The 24,317-nt window shown below is 40.8% G+C and overlaps 1 protein-coding gene across 3 annotated transcripts in view; it reads right to left on the minus strand.

Annotated features, from left to right (window-relative positions):
* The window catches only part of ARAP2 (ArfGAP with RhoGAP domain, ankyrin repeat and PH domain 2), a 575,623-nt gene that overhangs the window by 208,982 nt on the left and 342,324 nt on the right, over positions 1 to 24,317 (minus strand). For all 3 annotated transcript variants that reach the window (XM_063922313.1, XM_063922304.1, XM_063922322.1), the window contains exon 22: positions 21,117 to 21,329. In XM_063922313.1, the coding sequence (XP_063778383.1) occupies positions 21,117 to 21,329 (213 nt within the window). The remainder of the gene's footprint in view (positions 1 to 21,116; positions 21,330 to 24,317) is intronic.

The following is a 24,317-nucleotide window of genomic DNA, read 5'->3' on the forward strand; positions in this document are numbered from 1 at the left end:
AGTGAATGGGAGCAGGCAGGCGGCTGCATGGTGCTGATTGTGGCTTTTCACTAGGGCAGAGGAGAGGCAGTGGAAGGACAGAGGGGGACAGCTCTAACTCGTTATATAAAATTTTGATACATGTTTCCAATATCTTTTTCTCACCTTTGTTCTCTAGTTGTTGAAACTGTTAGGTGAACACAAATGACAGACGTATGCAACTATGAGTAGATGAGGATCTCATATAAGTACTTCTTAAAATAATAAATGTTCATTTTATCACTCAGTGAGAGAGTTCAACAGGTTCTGTCAAAGAATATCTAAAAAGTAGTTGAATACTGAATTCTATAGTCCTCATGAAGACGAAAAGTTGCATCTGTATTCCTTTTATGCCAGATACCTCCTGTAGCAATATTCATATCAACTGGTTTGTTTCTATATAAACCTCTTTGCCTTTAAATCGTGATCCTCACAGAAACACATTCAGGAGAAGAGAAAAGGAAAACATTGCAGTAGTAAACATTGGGCCTAATTCAGACCTGATCTTAGATGTGCTAAATTTAGCACTTCTTCAATCAGTCTTCAGACATGCGGGGGGACGCCCAGCACAGGGCTAGACCGCCCCGCATGTCAGGCCCGACCCCCTCGCCCCCCCCCCCCACACAAGTACAATAGCATTGCACAGCAGCTATGCTTTTGTACTGGAAGAGTAGCTCCCTATGAGCGCAGCTCCTGCGCACTGGCAGGGAGCAACTCATTGCTGCCCGGGTTGCATCGGCTGCATGTGACGTCACGCAGCCACCGTGGACCACCACCCCCCCAATGGTCCAGGCACGCTTGCGTTGCCCAGACCGCACCCCCTAAATGAAGGCCAAACATCGCCGGCCCGCCCCCTCCCGCCTCTGCCTGTCAATCACGCAGAGGCGATCGCAGGGCTAAGACAGCTGTCGGCTGCTTGGCATGCGCAGGCACACTGCGGCGCTGGCACAATTAAGACCTGATCGCTGCTGTGCGGAAATGCACAGCAACGATCAGGTCTGAATTAGCCCCATAGTGTAATACTGCTTTGCACTTTTTATTCATTACAGCAGTATTACTCTATGTTTATTACAGTCTTCACTACAGCTGTCTTCAGTTGTTGTTTGTTCGTGGGTCTTTCTGCCTTTAGTTTTGTCTTCCGCAAGGGAAATGCCTGCTAGGCTTGAGATCAGGATTGACTTGGCTATTGCAGAATATTCCACTGGGTTGCTTTCACAGTATGTTTTGGTCCAATCAACTTTGCTGAATTTGACTAAATCTGAGCAGATAGTATATCCCTTGTACAATCAGAATTCATTTGGCTGCTTCTGTCTTCTTTCACATTATCAATAAACACTAGTGACCCAGTACCATTGTAAGCTATGCATTCCCATGCCATCACACTGCCTCCATCGTTTTTTACAGAAGATGTGGTATGCTTCAGATCATGACCCATCCCAAGCCTTCTCTGAACTTTTTTCTTCCCATCATTCTGGTACAGATTGATCTTAGTTTCTTTTGTCCAAAGATTGCAGTTCCAGAACTGGTCTGGATTTGTAATTTGTTTTTTGGCAAAGGCTATTTCTGGCCTTTCTATGTTTGAGGGTAATGAGACAACGGAGACAATTATTTTGCTCTGATGGAGAGATGAATACAGGTCAGTTTTGCAGATGAATTGTAACTTAGTAACATAGTCGGTGAGGTTGAAAAAAGACTAGTAGTCCATTGAGTTCAACCGGAATTATATTGCATTCCCTATTCTATTTAGGTTAAAAGCTATATCCTGGTATATCTTTTTCCATTAGAAATTTGTCTAACTCATTTTTAAACGCATTGACTGAGTATTGAGCATTGACTGCGGTATTCCACTAATTACTTTAGCCCAGGTGGAAAACATCCCATTAATCACCACTCGCTGTTCCCTGTTATCAAGCCAATTACACACCCATGTACAAATAGTGTATCCTATACCGAGCTCCCTTAATTTAAAAATCAGCCTCCTGTGAGGAAAGCTTTTGCAAAATCCAGATAAACCACATCTATTGCATTACCCTGGTCGAGATTGTCACTTACTATCTCATAAAAGCTAATCAAATTAGTTTGGCATGACTGATTCCTCACAAAACCATGCTGGTTCTTATTAATAGCATGGTAGTTAGCCAAGTAGTCCTGCATGCTGTTCCTTAGTATACTCTCCAATAATTTCCCCACTATTGATGTCAGACTAACCGGTCTATAGTTACCAGGATGAAGTTTAATATCCTTTTTAAATATTGGGACTACAGCCGCTATACGACAGTCCTTTGGTACCATGCCTGATCTAAGTGACTCAGTGAAAATCAGATACAGAGGCCTTGCTATTTCAGCATTTAGCTCCATCAGAACCCTAGGATCTAGGCTATCTGGACCAGGAGATTTATTAGTCTTAATTTTTTTTAGTCGTTCACGAACTCCTTCCTCAGAAAGATAAGTATTAAATAATGGGTCTTTATCAATACTTTTGTTATTGTTACTCACTACTCTGGTCCTCTCAAGTAAACACTGATGAGAAAAATTTGTTCAATATCTCAGCTTTTTCTTTGTCATTATTTATCAGGAATCACATTTCACTTTTTAATGGTCCTATTTTCTCTTTTTTTTTAGCCTCTTCCCATTTATGTACTTATAGAATTTTTTAGGGTTAGTTTTACTCTCCTTAGCGATTTGCTTTTTGTTTTCTATTTTATCCTTTTTGCATTTTTTGTTACATTCCTTGTAGTACTGGAATGACTCCGCCTTCCCATCTGATTTGAAAGCTTTGAATGATCACCTTTTTTTATCCATTTCTTCCTTAACTTTTTTGTTTAACCACATTGGTTTGAATTTAGTACTCTTATTTTGACTGCCCAAGGGGATGCACTTATATTTGACAAGCATCATTTTAAGAACATCCCACATTTCGGGATGCACACAACTACAGGTGATGCTGAGTCATATGCAGCTATGCTGCATAGACTAAGTTTAGTGAGGGTGTGTTGACAGAACTGCATGCTATGCAGAGATGCATGCATGCATAAATACACATGTAATCAGACAGTGCTAGTGTGCACTCAGGGGCAAATGCAGTATTTGCAGGAGGGGGTTTCCAGAGAGGGGTGAAGCCAAGCATGGGGGTGGGCACTTAAGTGACCTAGTATATGCCGGGTCCGTTAAACTATTATAGACAGACAGATAGACCAAATGTATTTTATCATAGTCACAGAGCAATCTCCATTCTAAAACTGTATTAGAAAATCACCACTGTATAGAAATTTGACAATGCCAGGTGCTATACCTTAAAGAGTTAACCAGAAGCTAGACTAAGGAATGGTTTAGCATAAACTTCTTCAAGTCTGACATTAAAGATGAAAAGCGTTGGGAACTACCCTGGACCCTCTTATGATGGACAGATAAGCTTTTATGTGTTTTTATTCTTGTACGTTTACTACCTGCTCAAATACCAAGGATTGTTATAATAAAACTGTGTATTTTTTATGCTAAACCATTGTAGGGTGTGTTATATTTGGAGACTTGCCATAGCTCCGTAACACTCTTACTAGCACAGTTTCTTGATTTGATATGCAGTGTTGAAAAACGGTACACACTATGTATTTTGCCTTCCTTTCTTTTGTTTCATGTTGCTATGGGCTACTGCATGTCAGATGACCAAAGACCATAACTATGAATTAAGTTTTGAACCTCTGGAATTATTTTTATGTAAAGTTTTAAAAATGCACTAGTAGGAGCTGGTTACTTTTATTTACTTAGATCAATGTATGTGTGACTAATAATCACACGCTGTTACTGGTTACTAGCTACCACTCAAAATTGTAGAGGAGTGCTACCATTTGCTTGAAAATATATTTATCTATATAAATTTGTCAGATTGCAAGTTATTACCTGTGCACAGATTATCCTGTTTACTAAATAAATAAATATATATATATATATATATATATAAAAATATATATATAATTTTATATATATGTATATATATATATATATATATATATATATATATATATACATACAAAGATATCGGCGGCACTCACTGGCTTTTCAAAGCCAAAAGACCAGACCAGTCAGTTAGCGCTAACAGACTGGTCTGGTCTTTTGGCTTTGAAAAGCCCGTAAGTGCCGCCGATATCTTTCTGTATAAGTCACGCTGTTTGCTGAGGAGGGCACCCAGCAGGTTGTATCTTTGGAATAGCAGTGAGTGCCGAATGCCTTGTGTACATATATATATATATATATATATATATATATGGAGAACAAACGGAGAGTGCACTCATGAATAATAAAAAATACACCATTTTTACTTGAAACATATGCTCACGTAAATCAAGGTTAAAAAAGATCAGCATGAATAGCACAGTCACTTAGCCGTTCTACAGCGATATTGTGGCTTGCTTCTCAGACGGCTCTGATTAAAGCAGGTGACGTCCCAGCGTTCACGTCTCAGGCCACTTCCCAGGAGTGCGCTCACAGTTTGTTCTCCAGTTTTTATAATACTCTGGTGGCACGGAATGGATTGAAGCGGCACTTGGATGATTTGAAAAAAACTCTGATATCCTAAGGATCTTTTGCGCAAGGACTGATCACTGGGCCATATATTCGCAGCAAACAGCGTGACTTATACACAAAGATATCGGCGGCACTCACTGGCTTTTCAAAGCCAAAAGACCAGACCAGTCAGTTAGCGCTAACTGACTGGTCTGGTCTTTTGGCTTTGAAAAGCCCGTGAGTGCCGCCGATATATTTGTATGTATATATATATATATATATATATATATATATATAGACAGTCACTGGAAATCCGGCACTGAAATAACATTATACAACAGCCTGCGTGCCCTTGTCTCGTATAAAACACATGGTTGCTTCAGAACAGGTTAGAGTTCAGAATGGACACGGCACTCCAGGACTTAATATAGAGATGTATTTAATGTCCACAAAGTTAAAGTATGCATACATACATACATATCCATGGTGAAACATCCAGAGATACAGGCCATGCAATATAAATGTGAGTCTAAGCACGTGCATATAAACTATGCAGCATTTCGGGACACAACGGTCCCTTCATAAGGTTTTGCAGGTGCTCACAGACAGAAGACAAAGGTCTTTGTCTTCTGTCTGTGAGCACCTGCAACACCTGATGAAAATACATGTAAGCGCCCTCAAATCTGTTTGTTTGCTGTTTTCTCCTGAACCTTGCTAATAGGAGGTTCTTCTAGAGGTGCTGCTCTTTCATTCTCTTAGCGCAATTGGGTACCTTCCTTTTTCCTTATATATATATATATATATATAGCTGTATAGATCAGGCGGCACACACGGGTCTTCACACAGAATAAATAAAGGACTACCGAGCCAGTTGTTCTTGATAAAGGTGGCAACACCAAAATGGTGAACTTGGAGCTGGCTTGTGTGTGTGTGTATGTATACATATATACATATATGTATAATATGTCTGTGTGTATGTATGTATATATATATATATATATATATAAATACCAAATAATAGCCTTATCCTGAGCTGTAGTATTGCTGCCCTCTAATACGATCCTTCTGTTAGCAAGGACCAAACAAAACACCACCTCCAAAATCAATCAGATGGTGCTAAAAATCACTTATACCAGCAATATAATTGACCAAATATATCAGTTTTAACAATCTATTAAATGCACATTTTATGCCCAATACAAACAGAGATAACCCTTTCAAATACACAGATCATATATTGTGTCAAAAGATTTTAGTGAAGGGTATTTTTCTCTCTCTCTTCAACCCTGACGCGTTTCATCCTATAGGGATGGTCAGTGCAGCTGGTAAAAATATATACATTTCAATGAATGAATTACAAAAATAAATGATATAAAATATGAAAAATAAATAAATAAAATGTACAAAAATTCATGACAATTATATAGAAGATTCATGACAATTATAATAAAAGAGATGAGGACATATAATCAAATAATCATGACATCATGTTAAGAGGAGATGGGGATATATAATCAAAAATGCCACAATTAATGAAAATACTAAATGATTTCAGACATTGTGAATGCACCACGTAATCAGTATGGCAAATGATACAATCCAATGCCTCATAGCAGTACATACATACATACATACATACATACATAAATACATACATACATAAAATTGCATTCACAATATCTGAAATCATTTAGTATTTTCATTAATTGTGGTAATTTTTATTATATATCCCCATCTCCTCTTAACATGATGTCATGATTATTTGATTATATGTCCTCATCTCTTTTATTATAATTGTCATGAATGTTCTATTATAATTGTCATGAATTTTTGTACATTTTATTTATTTATTTTTCATATTTTATATCATTTATTTTTTAATTCATTCATTGAAATGTATATATTTTTACCAGCTGCACTGACCAGCCCTCTGAAGAAGTCCGTATAGGACGAAATGCGTCAGGGTTGAAGAGAGAGAGAGAGAGAAAAATACCCTTCACTAAAATCTTTTGACACAATATATGATCTGTGTATTTGAAAGGGTTATCTCTGTATTGGGCATAAAATGTGCATTTAATAAATTGTTAAAACTGATATATTCGGTCAATTATATTGCTGGTATAATTGGGAAGTGATTTTTGGCGCCCTCTGGTTCATTTTGGAGGTGGTGTTTTGTTTGGTCCTTGCTAACAGAAGGATCGTATTAGAGGGCAGCAATACTACAGCGCAGGATAAGGGTATTATTTGGTATTTGTATTGTTCCTTTCTGTTAGATACCTGTAACTGCTGCTGATCACTTCAGATTTTAGGATGCCTGTTTTTAAGGATAGAACTAAAAGGTTACAAAATGTTAGACAAATATTTATTGATGAGCAAGAGATTATCTTTGTGGAGAATGATGAGGACTATTTTGGATATTTAAATTCCATGGATAGATTGTCTACTAAAGAACTTAAATGGTGGTATGATATTACCACCCGGGAGAAATATCTGGAGGTGGGAAGGATCCCTAGGGGACTTAGAATTATCAAAATGCCCGTATTTGGGAATAATCTGGATTTTTAATGGCTGAGTGGAATGCAATCTTAGATGAATGTTCTGCAAAACTAATGGGCTTAATTATTACTGAAAGAAAAAAGGAATTACTTAAAACAGATGAGGAAATCTCTAAATTAGAATTAGTTATGGAGAGGTTTGAAACCAGTGAAGAATTCAAACGAGATGCTAACAATTTACAACATAGACTTGAACATGATATCATTAACAGTAAGCACAAGAAATTTCTTAGAGTTAAGAGCGATTATGTGAATGGGAAAGTACATAATTGGTCGAATTTTGAGAGAAAACCTGATACTGCTTATAGAGGCAATGATCTTAGAGATGGCAGAGTTAACTTTAAATCTGATTGGTAAACATCCAACAGCAGACAGACGAGAAGGTCATTTGTGGAATCCCCTTATGAAGGAAGGTGGGAAAGTCATCCTATCAGAACTCATAGAAAGAGATATATATTCCAAACATCTGGTAGTAGGGATAGATTCCCCTCATATGGTGAAGGACTAGATGAACGTATTTCGTACATGTCCAACCAATATGCACCCCTGAGATCACCTTCTCCGCCTCCCAGACAGGGGTATTTTTTAGAGGAACGGAAAGAGAGATGACATTTTTTCAGGCCCAATATGGAAGAACAGTATGGAAGGATGAACACCCCCCCAAGGTACCAAAAGAGGATATCAAGTGGAAGACGAGGAAAAATAGGTGGAAGATCAAGCCCCCCAAAAAAGGAAAGCTCTTCCAAATCAGGACAAAACATGACAAGGGTCATTAACCTTTCAAAGAAAGAACTTTCTGCAGCCGAGGCCTCGGTTCTAGACAAAGGCCTCAAATTCGCACCCGATGAAAATGTAAACAAATTTAATTTGTTTATTGACCTAAACAAATTTGTAAGTAAGTTGACCATCCAGCGGCATTTCCTTAAGAATCCAGTCCCCAAATTGTCGTACGTACCCAAAGAAAAACCTGCAGTATCCCTTCCTTCTAAATTTTACCCTGTGGAATCAAAAGGTAATTACCTAGAAATCTTTTATGAATCCGTAAGGGGTGATTTCAGAGGCATGAAGGTTCATGATAAGAAGTACAATCATTACCTTAGCACTCAGGAAATCAAAGCTATCAAAGAAATTAAAAAAGATCAGAACCTTATCATCAAAGCAGCAGATAAAGGGGGATCTGTCGTCTTACAGGATCAACAATCCTACACGAATGAGGCTTATAGAATTTTGAATGATGTTGAAACATATGAGAAATTGGATCATAGCCCCCTGGTAGCTTTTCAGGAATCTCTGCAAAAGTTATTATACAAGGCCAATAGTTCTAGTTTAATCTGTAAAGAGGAACTGGAATATTTAAACACTAAACAGCCCATCATACCAGCTTTTTATCAGCTACCCAAAGTCCACAAAAATAGGGACCATCCTCCTGGACGTCCAATTATTCGGGGAGTAGATTCCCTAACGGCCAATGTTTCCCATTATGTGGACATTAAACTACAACCATATGTGAATAGATCTAAGTCGTACCTTAAGGACTCTGCAAGACTGTTGAACGACTATGTGTGGTCTGAGGGAGATTGTTGGATTACAGTGGACGTTCAGGCACTGTACTCCTCCATTCCTCATAAGAAGGGAATTGAAGCTGTTAATGATGTATTGGGAAGAGATCTTACAAAGTCTCCAGAAGAGATTTTTTTCACTTTAGAGTGTATCAAGTTTATCTTGGAACACAACTTTTTTGAATTTGAGGGTTCATATTTTCTTCAAAAACAAGGTACGGCCATGGGCACCAAGTTTGAACCTTCTTACGCCAATATTTTTATGAGTGAATGGGAAGAGAAATATATTTATGGTACTAAATATGAAAGAGAACATATAAAATGATATCGTAGATATACTGATGGCCTCCTATTTATTTGGCAAGGGGATAACCTTAGTATTATGGAATTCATTATGTATTTGAATACTAATGATGTGAACTTAAAATTCACACATAAATTCAATAGGTCCATAATTGACTATGTGGATCTAGAACTAGAAGGATCACAGTCTGGGAAGGTTACCACAAGAACTTTTTTCAAGGAAGTAGATGCCAACAGTTACATTCTTATATCCAGCTGTCATCATCCAGCATGGAAAGAAGGAGTACCATATTCTCAATTTTTGAGAATCAGGAGAAACTGCAGCAGAACAGCTGATTATTGGTCGCAAACTGATGTTTTAAAAAATAGATTTATTGAACGAGGCTATAACCTAGGATCTATTGAAGAAGCCAGGGTTAGAGCGTCTCTCCGAAATAGAGATGATCTTATGCAGGAGAAAACAGAAGTCGGTAATATTGTTCTAGTAGACCATTCATTACGCAATATTGCCTTGATATGGGAGCAATAAGAAAAACTATGGAAAGACATTGGGGTCTCCTTTTGAGAGATCCCATATTGGGACCCAGTCTCCCCAAAAGACCAAACATGGTTTATAGAAAGGCCAATAATTTGAAGAACTTATTGGTACCAAGTCAGCTGAAGCCTATAAAGGAATCCGGTTTCTCCACTAGAATACAATTAGGGAACCAAGGGGGTTGTTTCCCATGTCAACATTGCAAACACATGTCTAGCTCTCAATTCCAATTTAAATTGGATAGTGGCAACTTGTACAAACTAAGAGATAGAGCAACTTGTACGACGGAGTATGTAATCTATCAAATTGATTGTAGTTGCCTGTCTTATGTAGGGAAAACGAAAAGACAGGTCAAAATTAGGATTCAAGAACATTTGCGAAGCATAAAGAATAGGGTAATTTCACATAACCTTCCCAGGCATTTTAAAGATGTCCATGACTCTGAAGTTAAGGGTTTAAGTTTCACCATTTTAGAACTAATTAAGCCACATAGTAGAGGTGTTAACAGAGATTTGGCATTATCTCGCCTAGAAACTTTCTGGATATATACCCTCAACACCTTGTCCCCTAGGGAAGTCAATGAGGGACTAGATATTGTGTCCTTCTTATAGCTTTCCTATAGCTCTATGTTGGGTTTTTGGGGTGTTTCTTAATTCAGTAATATGGGAAGAAGATTTTTTTTCATAGGGTATTTGTATTATAAGGAATAGAGACTATACGGTATTTGTAAAGGAAAAGTACCTTTATGGACTCTTAATTATGGCTATAGTAGTATTTCACATTATTAGGACCTACAGAAACTAAACATAGATACACAGGAAGTTATAGTATTTAATTAGGACCCTTATTAATCAGGTATAGTTTAATGTAAGGATCTATATAATATTATTAAATAACGGTAACTTATTTACTAAGTGTTGGACACTTTATTATGGCTATATTTTTAGTCCATTTTATTTTTATTTATATATTTAATTAGGACATATGTAAATTATATGTAGACACATGCAGTACATTATTTCACCTAGCTTGGTCACTTGATTATGTCCAAATTACTAGTCAAATTTATTTTATTAGGTCACTAAAATTAAATAATGTACACATGGCATTCAGTATAATAATTAATCTATTCAGGACCCTTAAGAATATAAATAGTAACACAGGGGGTTTAAATCAATATTTAAAAGAGTGTGTTCAGCATAGAAATGTGTTTTTTATGGATAACTTACAAGTAATATAATCACTATAAGCATTTGCTTGTATTAGGCATAGGTTAATAATAATATTCCAGCAGGGTATCATCGATATATTTCCCCATTAATTATCTTACAGAAGTAGCGCTGTCATTCCTCATGCGTACCACCAATAGGTTGCGCGCATGAGGCATCATGTAGAACGGAGGCGACGTCTATTCTTGTGTTCCACCGCCGGTATAGGTGCAGCGCAAATGTCACTTCCGCTTAGCAGACCAGGAAGTGCGTTCCACTATTACTACAGTTGGAACGCAAGGAAATAACCTGGGGCTCCGTGCCCGTCGGTGTCCACGATTTGCGGGCCCATTCGGGCTATTTATTGGTGGGGATGATGCATGCCTTTGTAAATACGCATATGGGCATTAAGCCCTGGTTTATAACAATACCCACTGGGGGTCATTCTGAGTTGATCGCTCGCTAGCAGTTTTTAGCAGTCATGCAAACGCTAAGCCGCCGCCCTCTGGGAGTGTATTTTAGCTTAGCAGAAGTGCAAACGAAAGGATTGCAGAGCGACTACAAAAAAAAAATTGTGCAGTTTCAGAGTAGCTCCAGGGGTGGTCTTCTGTTTGCCGGCGGTCGGGCTCCCGGCGCTCAGTATACCGGCGCCGGGAGCCCGACAGCCGGAATACCGACAATTATTTTCCCTCGTGGGGGTCCACGACCCCCATAGAGGGAGAATAAAATAGTGTGGCGCGCGTAGCGCGCCACCGTGCCCGTAGCGTGGCGAGCGCAGCGAGCCCGCAAGGGGCTCATTTGCGCTCACCAAGCTGTCGGTAAGCCGGCGGTCGGGCTCCCGGCGCCGGGATGCTGGTCGCCGGGAGCCCGACCGCCGGCCAGCCGTAGTGAACCCTAGCTCCAGACCTACTCCTAGCTTGCGAACACTTCAGACTGTTCAGTTCCGGATTTGATGTCACAAACATGCCCTGCGTTTGCCCAGCCACACCTGCGTTTTTCCTGGCATGCCTGCGTTTTTTCGAGCACTCCCTGAAAACGGTCAGTTGACACCCAGAAACGCCCCTTTCCTGTCAATCACTCTGTGGCTGCCATTGCGACTGAAAAGCTTTGCTAGACCTTGTGTAAAAATATTTTGCCCATTGTGAAAGTACGTCACGCATGCGCACTGCACCGCATACACATGCGCAGAAGTGCTGGGTTTTTTTGTATCATCGCTGCGCAGCGAACATTTTTATCTAGCGATCAACTCGGAATGACCCCCATTGTGCGCTCCATTGTTTGCAAGGATGGAACGCAGGGTGGAAGTGACGTAACTTCCGGAATAACGAGAGTTATCTATTTATTTATATATTTAGGGTTTATAGGCACCAATGTCACTCACATATTAGTTTATATGGTAGGATTTATATTCATGTACATGTACATTAGTTGTGATTGGTTGTGAGATCCAGGATATGAGGTAGGAAGGGTGTTTGGTATATATTGCCCCTTAGCTCACCCATTCAGTCAGTTGCACTTTGGGAGAGCACACATGAACTTGTAAGTACTGGGCGTTGATCACTAGTAGTAAAATAGTTTAAAATTAAAATATAACTAATATTAATTTAATTTGCTGTAGGTCTAGTTCATCTGTTGATATTATCATTAATATTGAAGCTCACCTAAAGTGGGTATGTATACACGTACTTAAAATAGGGATGTAATTCATCATTATTAAAGTCTAATTGGTACATTTTCCATTCAGGATACTTACTTCTAGAGTTACTGTTTGGACCGCCACATACTATGGATAGAGGTCTCATTAGTCCATAAGTAAGTTACTTAAAGAGTACATAATGGTACTTTTTCTACCTATATGGAATGTAAATTGAAGACATGAAAATTGTCTTGTAGAATTGTTCAACAAACTTGAATATCCCTATGATTGCCATTTGAATTGATTCTATAGGTATGTACTGCTATAAGGCATTGGATTGTATCATTTGCCATACTGATAACGTGGTCCATTCACAATGTCTGAAATCATTTAGTATTTTCATTAATTGTGGTATTTTTGATTATATATCCCCATCTCCTCTTAACATAATGTCATGATTATTTGATTATATGTCCTCATCTCTTTTATTATAATTATCATGAATCTTCTAGTCATGAATTTCTGTACATTTTATTTATTTATTTATTTTCCATATTTTATATCGTTTATTTTTTAATTAATTCATTGAAATGTATATTTTTTTACCAGCTGCACTGACCATCCCTCAGAAGAAGTCCGTATAGGACGAAACGCATCAGTGTTGAAGCGAGAGAGAAAAATACCCTTCACTAAAATCTTTTGACACAATATATGATCTGTGTATTTGAAAGGGTTATCTCTGTATTGGGAATAAAATGTGCTTTTAATAAATTGTTAAAACTGATATATTTGGTCAATTATATTACTGGTATAATTGAGAAGTGATTTTTAGCGCCCCCTGATTCATTTTGGAGGTGATATATATATTTATATATTTATATACAGTGTATGTGTATATATATATAGAGAGAGAGAGAGAGAGAGAGAGAGAGAGAGAGAGATTCCGTGAATAACGGCACTGGAGACTGTCAGCAGATAAAAAATCTTGTATTAAAAGGTAGACGTTTCGGAGCTTACACTCCGTCCTCAGTACCAAATACAATCAACTAACATGACACATACAAACATTTAAATACCTGTACATTGCCGCGCTGTCCTCGCCACCGCACACCGGGTCCTCTCTTCCGGTCATCACCTCACACTTCCCCCATTTCCGCTGACGTCACCGTTGCCATGGTCACGCACAGCGTGCGTGTCACCGGCCCTGCCGCCCGGAGCTGCAGGGGATTGGATGTGGAACCGGCTACAGGAAGCCCTCTGTGCCAGTTAACCGAGGCAGATTGCAGCTGAAAATATCAAAACATACAAACAGCATATATTACAAACACAAAAATATTAATGAAAAAATAATAATAAAAATCGAAAGCAGCATCAGGAAACATACTGGCCGAAGGTGCCTATATGGGGGATATCAACATAACACTCCGGTGTATCCGCCCATAATAACACAATAATAGCCTCAAAAGTAGTTTAAATACATATATTATGAATACTTTAGTGCCCTCAGGTACCCAAACTTATACTTTATTAAATATAGCTGACCTGGCTATAACGCATTCCAATTGATTTTGTCATTTAGCCCACCTGGGGCAAATGTGTTAAGCCGCATAATCCATCTGGACTCCCTTTCCAATAGCGCCCTAGCTCTATCCCCTACTCTAAGTGTCAAAGGTATATGATCAATTCCAAAATACCTAAGATCATCGAGGGTATGTCTAGCCAACTTAAAATGGCGAGCAACTGGTTGGTCAATGACTTTGCCCTCCAGGGTTAACTTGATGACAGATCTATGTGTCCAGATGGATTATGCGGCTTAACACATTTGCCCCAGGTGGGCTAAATGACAAAATCAATTGTAATGCGTTATAGCCAGGTCAACTATATTTAATAAAGTATAAGTTTGGGTACCTGAGGGCACTATAGTATTCATAATATATGTAATTAAACTACTTTTGAGGCTATTATTGTGTTATTATGGGCGGATACACCGGAGTGTTATGTTGATATCCCCCATATAGGCACCTTCGGCCAGTATGTTTCCTGATGCTGCTTTCGATTTTTATTATTATTTTTTCATTAATATTTTTGTGTTTGTAATATATGCTGTTTGTATGTTTTGATATTTTCAGCTGCAATCTGCCTCGGTTAACTGGCACAGAGGGCTTCCTGTAGCCGGTTCCACATCCAATCCCCTGCAGCTCCGGGCGGCGGGGCCGGTGACACGCACGCTGTGCGTGACCATGGCAACGGTGACGTCAGCGGAAATGGGGGAAGTGTGAGGTGATGACCGGAAGAGAGGACACGGTGTGCGGCGGTGAGGACAGCGCGGCAATGTACAGGTATTTAAATGTTTGTATGTGTCATGTTAGTTGATTGTATTTGGTACTGAGGACGGAGTGTAAGCTCCAAAACGTCTACCTTTTAATACAAGATTTGTATTTGCTGACAGTCTCCAGTGCCGTTATTCACGGAATCTATGTTGTTTTTCATCTGGCACGGAGAGAAGTTGTACTATTTGTTGAGGAGTGCCGGCTGCTATGGATTGTTTATATATATATATATATATATATATTTATATAAATGGTATAGACTCGCTTGTGTGAAGAGGTCTCTCACCAATCAACATGCTCACAAATACAAGCGGCACTCCACGGACTTCAATGTTAAAATAATGAATTTATGGTGAAAAAAATCATTCTGGTCCGACGTTTCAATACCACGTAGGGTATATTTTCAAGGACAAATGGTGAAGCAAATTTTTTTTTTGAAACGTCGGACCACATTGTTTTTTTCACATAAATTCATTACTTTAACATTGAAGTCCATGGAGTGCCGCCTGTATTTGTGAGCTTGTTGATTGGTGAGAGACCTCTTCACACAAGCAAGTCTATACCATTTATGCATTTAAGGAGGGCACCCCAGCAATACTTAGGAGTGCCAACTAATATGGACATATATATATATATATATATATATATATATATAATTGAACTGATACTGCAGGGGGGACTAGATATACAGGGATAAGTATTTTTGGAATAGTATCACTTACAAGTGCCTCCAAGGAGATGACCAGATGACCAGATAGCGGGCTGTAGTAATAGAAGTCAGCAGTCATTGGAAGGACTGAGGCAGTCGAAGATTACAGCAGCTGCCAAGACACACAGTTAGGACAAGTGCACCGCCTGTGATTCAATGGTATTTGAAAAGGGTGGAGTCAAATTTAGGAGAGGGTTTAAATAGCGAGCTGCTGCACTGGCTTCTTTACATTAAAAAACATATTTGGTCTGTCAGGGGCGTGTGTGTTTATGGGTACACAGACCCACCCCTCCCCCCCCAGGTGCACTAGTGGCTCTGATACTGATGAGTGCTGTGAAACCAAGCATACAGGTAGGAATGGTGCAGTCGAATAGATGTGTACAACTCAGTATACTGCTAAATATTCACAATTATTTCCATTCATCCAGTACGGGTGTAAATATGGTCAACTCTGCTTGTGTCCCCAAGCCAATAATCCTGTAAATTCAGATGATTAATTTCTTACAAATCTAGTACCATGCAACATTTTCATAAATATTGGAACAATCACTAAAATGTGTGCCTGTAACTATTATATCTCATGTCCCTCACCTTAAATGGCACTAACTCTTCTCTCACCATTGGTCAGTAGAATTTCCCCTCACTCCCTTTCTGAGCCCTAATTTGCCCCCAGGCTGCATGGTGGCTACACTTTAATGAGACATGAGACTGAAACATAAAGAGTTAAACACAAAGAAAATAATTCCTACTTAGAACCTATTTTCCTTAAACACATATGACGCAAATGATTTTACCACTATTACGTACTAATACTAATATCACACAATAACAGTTGTGATGTTACACTACATTAACACCATGAACCTTTCACAAATTTCCATATCATCAAAAAAGTGTTGATTGTTAGATCCCGACCTTAACAAGTACAGGGCAAGGTCTAGATTGGGATTTTCATAAATAAGGAATATGTGACAATTTGCTACTTTTGTCACTATGTATTATTTTATTTTTATTTATGAAAATGTACCTTTAGTAAAAGATCTTGCTGTAAAACATAATTTCCATGTTATATAATACAAAAGTGCATTTTAATGCCTAACTAAAAAAACAAGCTAATCACATTGCACGCATTCTGGACAAAGACGCCCATTGTTAGTGTGATTGCAGAACACATGGTACTAGTAATAAACACAAATCTAAAAATACAAAAAAGCAACACTACTTGTTTGAATTTACTCCTGGGGGTAGATTTACTGAAGACTCTAAAAATGAAAAGTAGTGGTGCTGTCCATAGCAACCAGACAGATTCTGTCTATCATTTTCTAGGATGCAACAGAGAGATGTTAGCTAGAATTTGGTTGATTTAGTAAATCAACCCCTAGGATTGTCATCTGATTGTAGGCTTAATGGTAAGTGCCCATTGGATGCTACAGACAGATGGCGAGATCCTGCTTCTATAAATGAAAAAACTGTTTAACTGCCTGTGAATGCCTATCTCACCCATTGTTCTTACGTCCACAGCCACGACGGTCATTATTAGTATTGGGACTTCCACCAGACCCATGCCAGGAGCAAAATACCTGTCTGATATAGATGCCTCATCTCCTCCGCACACTGCGAATCAGCACTGAGGTCACACCCATGAAACTCCCAAGAGATGGAACAGTTCTGTGTCACTAGTTACCGCTTATTTCAGAAAGTGTCCATTGATGGACAGATCAATCTCTATGCTCCAGAGATGTACGTCTGTGTACAGATACCTGATCAGGAGCATGCGCAGTTGCCAAATTATTTCTTTGGTATATGCTGAAATCTGTGAGAACTAGATGCTTTGCGGCGACTTGCGTCTAACTCAGGTCCAGTTTTGGCAAAAGCCATTTAACCTGCCTATGTACTGTATTTTTTGGCATGTGGGAGGAAACCCTTGCCAACCCATCGAGAATCATTGGTGTTTCTATAATTGGTGCAATGAGTGCAGTGCACACGGGCCCCTGGGTACAGGATGCCCACACCACACCCATTGCACCCATTTTAATACTTACCTTTCCGGAGTCCAGCGTCGGGAGCTGTGATCGCGCCAGAAATCGCCACCAAAATGGCCGCCACGCATGCGTGGTAGCCAAATTGGTCTCCGGTTCATGGCGGGCGCCATGTTTCCGGAGACCTGCGCATGCGCAGTAGACTACGGCACAATGACAGTGCCGTGCAGAGGAGGGGGCCCACCCGGAGGTGCACACGGGCCCCCTCCTCTGTAGAAACGCCCCTGTGGAGAATATACAAACTCCACACAAATAGATTTCCTGGGGCTAAATGTAATAGGGTGTGAGAAGACAGAGGTGCAGGAGTTTGTGCAGGTTTGCCTGTATTTTTAAAGCGGCAAACAGGCAGCATGGTTTTGCCTTGTAAATGATTGCCACTTTAAAAATATGGCCATTCTCATACAAACTCTCGAACCTCCTGCTTCTAGCACCTTATTACATTTAGGTGGTCTTTCCGAGTTGATCGCTCGCTAGCAGTTTTTAGCAGCCGTGCAAACGCATTGCCGCTGTCCACTGGGGAGTGTATTTTTGTTTTGCAGAGGTGCGAACACCTGCAAAATCTTTTTGTGCAAAACAAGACCAGCCCTGTAGTTACTCTTCATGTGCGTTGATTCTAACGACGGAGGGACGTCTTTTGACGTCACACACCCGCCCAGCGTTCGCCCAGCCACGCCTGCGTTTTCCCAGACATGCCTGCGTTTTTCTAAGCACTCCCTGAGCGCTGGCAGGGAGCTACTGGCCGCGTCCCGGGTCGCATTGGCTGTGTGTGACGTCACAAAGACGCCGCCGTGGCCCACCCCCTCAACGATCCAGACACGCCTCCGTTGTCCGGACCGCGCCCCGCCAACAGCTTTCTATCGCCGCTGGCACGCCCCCTCCTGCCCTGCGACCGCCTCTGTCTGTCAATCAGGCAAAGACAATCGCAGCCCAGAGATGCTGATAGCATCTCACTGGGCTTCTGGGGTGCACACGCAGTGCAACCGCTGCGTGTGTGCACTCCACAAAAATATTCAGACTGCGATCGCTGCCGCTGCAGCGATCCAGTCTGAATTAGCCCCATCATGAGGATTAGGGATATGGACATAATTACTGCAGCAATATTAGCCACAATTTAGAATTAGCCTGAGAGTAGTGTCGGGCATGAAGGGCTCACCAGGAGAATACAGTGATAGAGACCCGTGCTTAAGGAGTGTGGCCAGTAACCACAGAGGCTTGGCCATACAATTAACACAATAATAGAGCAACAATGTATAATATAAGTGCACAGTCTAGCAGTGGTGCCCACACAGAGGTGGGTTTAAACCTCATGGAGCCCTAGGCAAGACAGAGATCTGGGGACCCCCCTACCCAAATAATCCATAACACTATATTTTCATTAGAGTCCAAGGGGTAAATTTACAGTACTAAAGCTTTTTAAACAGAGAATTAGTGATGTTGCCATAGCAATCAATCAGATGCAGTCTATCATTTCTCTATTGCCTTTTAGAAAATGATAGACAGCATCTGATTGGTTGATATAGGCATCATCACCAATTCTCTGTTTTAGAAGCTTTATTAAATGTACCCCTGAGTTTGGCTATTATTCCCCCATAAGAGTAGTGGGAGCTTGGTGATCGCACCCCCACCCACCTTGCCCCACCATCAAATGCGGCAGACCTGGATCACCCATTTATTCATACACCTGTGCACGTTACAATGAGATGTCAGCATTGCACTGAATGTTCCAGTTTGTTAGCGTTTTCTTTCTTTTTAATTCCTTCCCAATTAAGAGAGCTTCTTCAAAGATATAAGACTTTCAGTTAAGCTTAACTGGCCTCAAATTAACATCAAAAGGCTTGATGCATATGTTAGTGCCTCAGTCTAACCTCCCATTAACACACTTATGTTTGCCTGCAGCACCTGCTGGCTGAAGTACTCTCCTTTTACACAATAAACAAGGGCCACCCCCTAAGCTTTCTGCATTGTACCTGAAGGTGAATAAATACTACATGCATTTATACAAGACACTTATGATTTTGCAAAATGCTTAATCTCCTGACAGCCTATCCCCCAGTCTCAGACCATCCTTCTCGGCTACCCCACCTCCCAACCATCCTCTGCGGCTACCCCATCTCCCCCCCTAAACCATCTGACACGGCTACAAACCCACCATTCAACCATTCGCCACCACCGCTACCCCTGACCATCAGCCACTGCTAGCAAAAATCCCATCCCTGGGCTTTTGCTGCCAGTAGCGAATCCCCTCCAAAAAAATATTCACAGTACCTGACACGGAATAAACACTATACGCATTTATACAAGGTACTTAGCACTTATTATTTAGCAAAGTGCTTAATTTCCTGTCAACCTATCCCCTCCAGCAATACATTGCTACTACCACCCCCCTCCTCAACCATCTGCTGCTGCAAACCCCCCTCTTTGACTGTCCGCCACTGCCCCCCCCCCCGACCGTCTGCCGCTTCTACCTCTCCCTACGCCGTTAGCACCCTTCCCCCCCCCACATACCTTCTTCTGTCTTGTCGGCTCCTCTCCACGCAGCGTACTGTGACAGTGCACTGTCAAAAAGGGAAAGGAGACAGAGTGGCGTGCAGAGCCAGCTCAAGTGAAAATGCACTCCATTCAATAGACCTGACGGCAAGCTCCCTGGGACGCGCCTGGCCCCATGTGTTCTCTTGGGCTACTTTATCCACTACTAGCCCCACTAGGGATTTCCCCTGTATACCTGTGGGCCAGTCCAACCCTGGCCGATGCTACTTACTGCCAAAACAGCTGCATTGCCGCACAGCCGAATGTCTACATTTTTATCATGTCAACATTTCCTCAGTGTCAATATGTTGACAAGGCCAATTTAAACATGCTGACCACGTTGATAGATAAAGCATGTCAACATTATGACCATGTTAACATTCAACTGTCAACATGATGAATGTTGACATTCTAACCATCAACAAAATATAATGTACCCCACTATTATGTAGAAGTACTGAGAACAGCTTGCAAACCCTTCAATTCATTTTTATACATATTGGGAACTGAACTGGTTACACAGAGGAATCACTGACTAGATAACAATAACATAAATAATCAGGAATAGGGGGGGGGATTCAAAGTATTAACCACTTCTTAACATTGAAGGTGAAATAAAATAATAGAATGTTACTAAATACAATAATGAAATAGTTACTTAGCTACTGCATCAGGCGGTTTTGCAAGCAAAACAAATGCAGAGTTACAGTAAGCCAGAGGCTAAGATAGCACTCCTGCAGACAGGTGCTGCACATTACATTCTAACAGCATCTATAGGCCCCCAGGGTCATATGTAGTACTTTAATATTGCAATGAAATATAAAGAGCCTGTGAGAACTATCTCATGCGGACAGATTGAGACACTGAACAGTTGTGCAGATGAAAAAAACAAAAACTTTTATAAAAATAACAAGAGACAAAAAAGAGTCTCTTAATGTATTATATTGTGTGTGATAACATATGTTGCTTATATTATCCATTCTCTGTAAAGTGGTAGGTTCAATGCTCTGTCTTCTGTGACAGCAAGATGCTTTATTCTAATTTTACAGCAAAGGAAGCTTACTCTAATAACATTATGTCTTCTATCTCAGGGGATTTTAAGCAAAAATCTTTCACTTAAATAAACATCTTTTACTTAGTAGATGCATTCGTTCAAATGAATAATGAAACAACTATTTCTGGAACACAGTGTCATTACCTAGGGCAGAGATCCAATATGGATATAGTTCTTTTGTCAGAAGTGCATCATCTATTTCATATAAAAAACATTTCAGCACATCAGTCACGTCTTCCAGATGATGTTTTCCGACTTTTAGTTTAATGCTCCGTGCATCCTTTTTAAAGTCTTCCAACAACTCCCTTACTTTCAGCGGGTCCCCGTTCTTAAGATACAGAGATTTGCTTCCCAAGCCTTAATATAAGGAGACATCAAAATAAACATGTCTAAGTGAATTATAATAATGTATGGTAAACTGACATTTACTGAAAAATGTAAAATCTGTCTTGTAAGCTATACTCAGCACAAATAACACGGAACTGTGTTTTACAAAAAGTAACAGTTTAAATTCATGAATTATTACTGTAGCGAGAATACAAAGCAAAGTGCATTGCTAACCAAGTCCGATACAGTATTACTGCTTAGGGAACAGCTTTCAAAGGGCTCTAGTTATTATTATTTTTACAGTGGCCCCTTTATATTGTTTGTACAAGATATCCTTTGCCACATACCTCTTATTTTATTACTAAACCTGTCCCATTCACTCCTTTACTATTTTTTTTTACACGAGCTTTTCACCATAGGGGGTAAATTTACTAAAGGGTCTGTCCCCCTCTGTCCTCTCTCAGGTTTCCAGCTGCCTCTCTGCAATCTCCTCCTGGATGTCTGAACGCTCTCTAAAGCTCAACATGGACAAAACGGAACTCATCATCTTCCCCCCATCCAGAGCAACACCCCCGACCAATATCTCCATCATTGTTGACAACACCACCATCTCCCCCGTTCCCCAACTCCGCTGTCTGGGCATCACTCTTGACTCCTCCCTCTCCTTTGCACCCCACATCCAAGCTCTGGCACAATCCTGTTGTTTCCAGCTACGCAACATTGCTCGTATCAGGCCATATCTCTCCCAGAGTGCAACTAAACTCATCATCCACTCACTGGTCATCTCACGACTTGACTACTGCAATGTCCTCCTCACTGGCCTCGCTTGCTCCCATCTTGCTCCCCTCCAATCTGTCCTGAACTCCGCAGCTAGGCTTATCTTCCTCTCCCGCCGCACCACATCTGCCACTCCCCTTCAACAAAATCTACACTGGCTCCCATTCCCCTACAGAATCCTCTTCAAACTCCTCACCCTCACATACAAGGCTATCTCTAATTCCACTACTCCCTACATCTCCAACCTCCTTTCCCTTCATACTCCCTCCCGCCCCCTACGGTCGACTAATGACCGTCGCCTCTCCACCGCCCTGGTCACTGCTTCCCATGCACGAGTTCAGGATTTTGCCCGTGCTGCACCCCTTCAGTGGAACGCACTCCCCCGCTCCATTAGACTCTCCCCAACCTTGCAAAGCTTCAAACGGGCACTAAAAACCCACCTATTCATCAAAGCATACCCTCCCGATGCATAACCCAGTGCTGAAGCCGCGCCTCCACCCCCCTGCCTCATGCCGTGAACATCTCAGCTTTGCTTGCATACTGCCATCAGGATACCTCCCACTTGCCTGCACCTCTTGTCATCTGTCTGTCGCCCCTCCCCATTAGATTGTTAGCTCTTCAGAGCAGGGCCCTCTTTCCTCTTGTTATCTAAGCCCTCGTCTCAACACATTTCACTCACAGCTCTCCCCTACTCAACGACCATCTTTATCCTGCTAGTAAAGGCTCATCTCCATCTATGGCCACTAGCCTCTAGTAGGACGATGATCACTCCCTCAATACTTACATCTTAGCTGTATTATGTCTTGAGAATGTGTGGTGCTCTGTTACCTGTACTCTATTTCTGTTATTTATGTACTGTAATGCAATGTTTTGTCCCCTGTACTGTCCTTTGTACGGCGCTGCAAAACACATGTGGCGCCTTTTAAATAAAATGTAATAATAATAATAATAATAGATCGATTTTAAATCGATGTTGTGTTTCAGGGGCTAAATTGCACCTTTACAGTACTAACATTTATAAATCTATATAAAAAAATGCCTATTAGTAAATATGCATTTCAGCCCTGAAGCACAACACCTATTTAGATCAATGTGGATCTATTTATAATCTGTCAACCACTTAACTGTAATTGCCTAATACTTTTTTCAAAATCCACTCAGAAATGGCCAGATTTTTGTTATTAAATTAGGTTAAAAACATTTATTTAAAACATGCAGTATCCAACACAAGTTTATTTTTGTAAAAAAAAAAAAACACCCTGGTTCAAATATTGATGGCCAATATATCAGTACACCGATCATCAAAACATTGCACCCATTGTGTCTCCACATGTTCCAACAGCCTGGTGTACACAGGGAAGGTAAGGGTTTCTTGTTTGACATACCCCCAGTGACTGCTAATCTCTGCAGCCGTGGGGTGGGGGGTGCTTCCGGACTGCCCTATCACTAGTGGTAAGAAGCACAGCAGGCACTGGCAGAGGGACAGTGAGATTCAGTTGCGGGAAGGTTACCTTTGTAGGCCTCACAGCAAAATGCCTCTAGAGAGACACCTCTCTCCACAGTGGTTGTTCATTTTATACCACATAATATTGCCTTAAGCTGGGTCCCCACTGGGATGACGGGGATTCGTGTGTACCCAGCCTTAGTTCATTTTATGCAATATGCAGTAATAGTGCCCTAGTTCATTTTATGCCCCATATTAGTGACCTAGGCCCTTATTCAGTAACACCCGGAGATTACCAAAAATCACAAACAAGCAATATTCGGCAATCTGCGCATGTGCTGCGGCCGCATAGCACATTTTCAAACCCTCACAGGGATGCTATCATGATGTGATTGACAGCTGTGGCTATCGGGGGAGGGGGGCATGGAAGCAGTATTGAGAGGGCATGGTCTGGACAACGGAGGCTTGTCCAGACCATTTTTGCATGACATCACACGCAACCGCTCTGAGGGAAAAAAGGCCAGCAGTGCAACAACATACGCAGCCATGCTGCATATGCAGGAGTTATCCTCAAATTCCAGTTCAGCGATGCGGGGCAGGACTTTGCATGCTGGGTAGCCTTGCCCTGAGCTGGGCGGCCCCCGCATGAGACCTTCAGCAGATTCTGCTTTTTAGGCAGACTGGGATTAAAAACAAGCCCGGGAAATTTATTGAAGCAGCCCCAATGGGGGCGTGGTCTGATGAGTGGTGGGATCTGTTGAAGGGGCGGGATACCTCCTTATAGGGCCTGATTGTAT

Source organism: Pseudophryne corroboree, chromosome 1 (genome assembly GCF_028390025.1).
Source record: "Pseudophryne corroboree isolate aPseCor3 chromosome 1, aPseCor3.hap2, whole genome shotgun sequence".
Lineage (NCBI taxonomy): Eukaryota > Metazoa > Chordata > Amphibia > Anura > Myobatrachidae > Pseudophryne > Pseudophryne corroboree.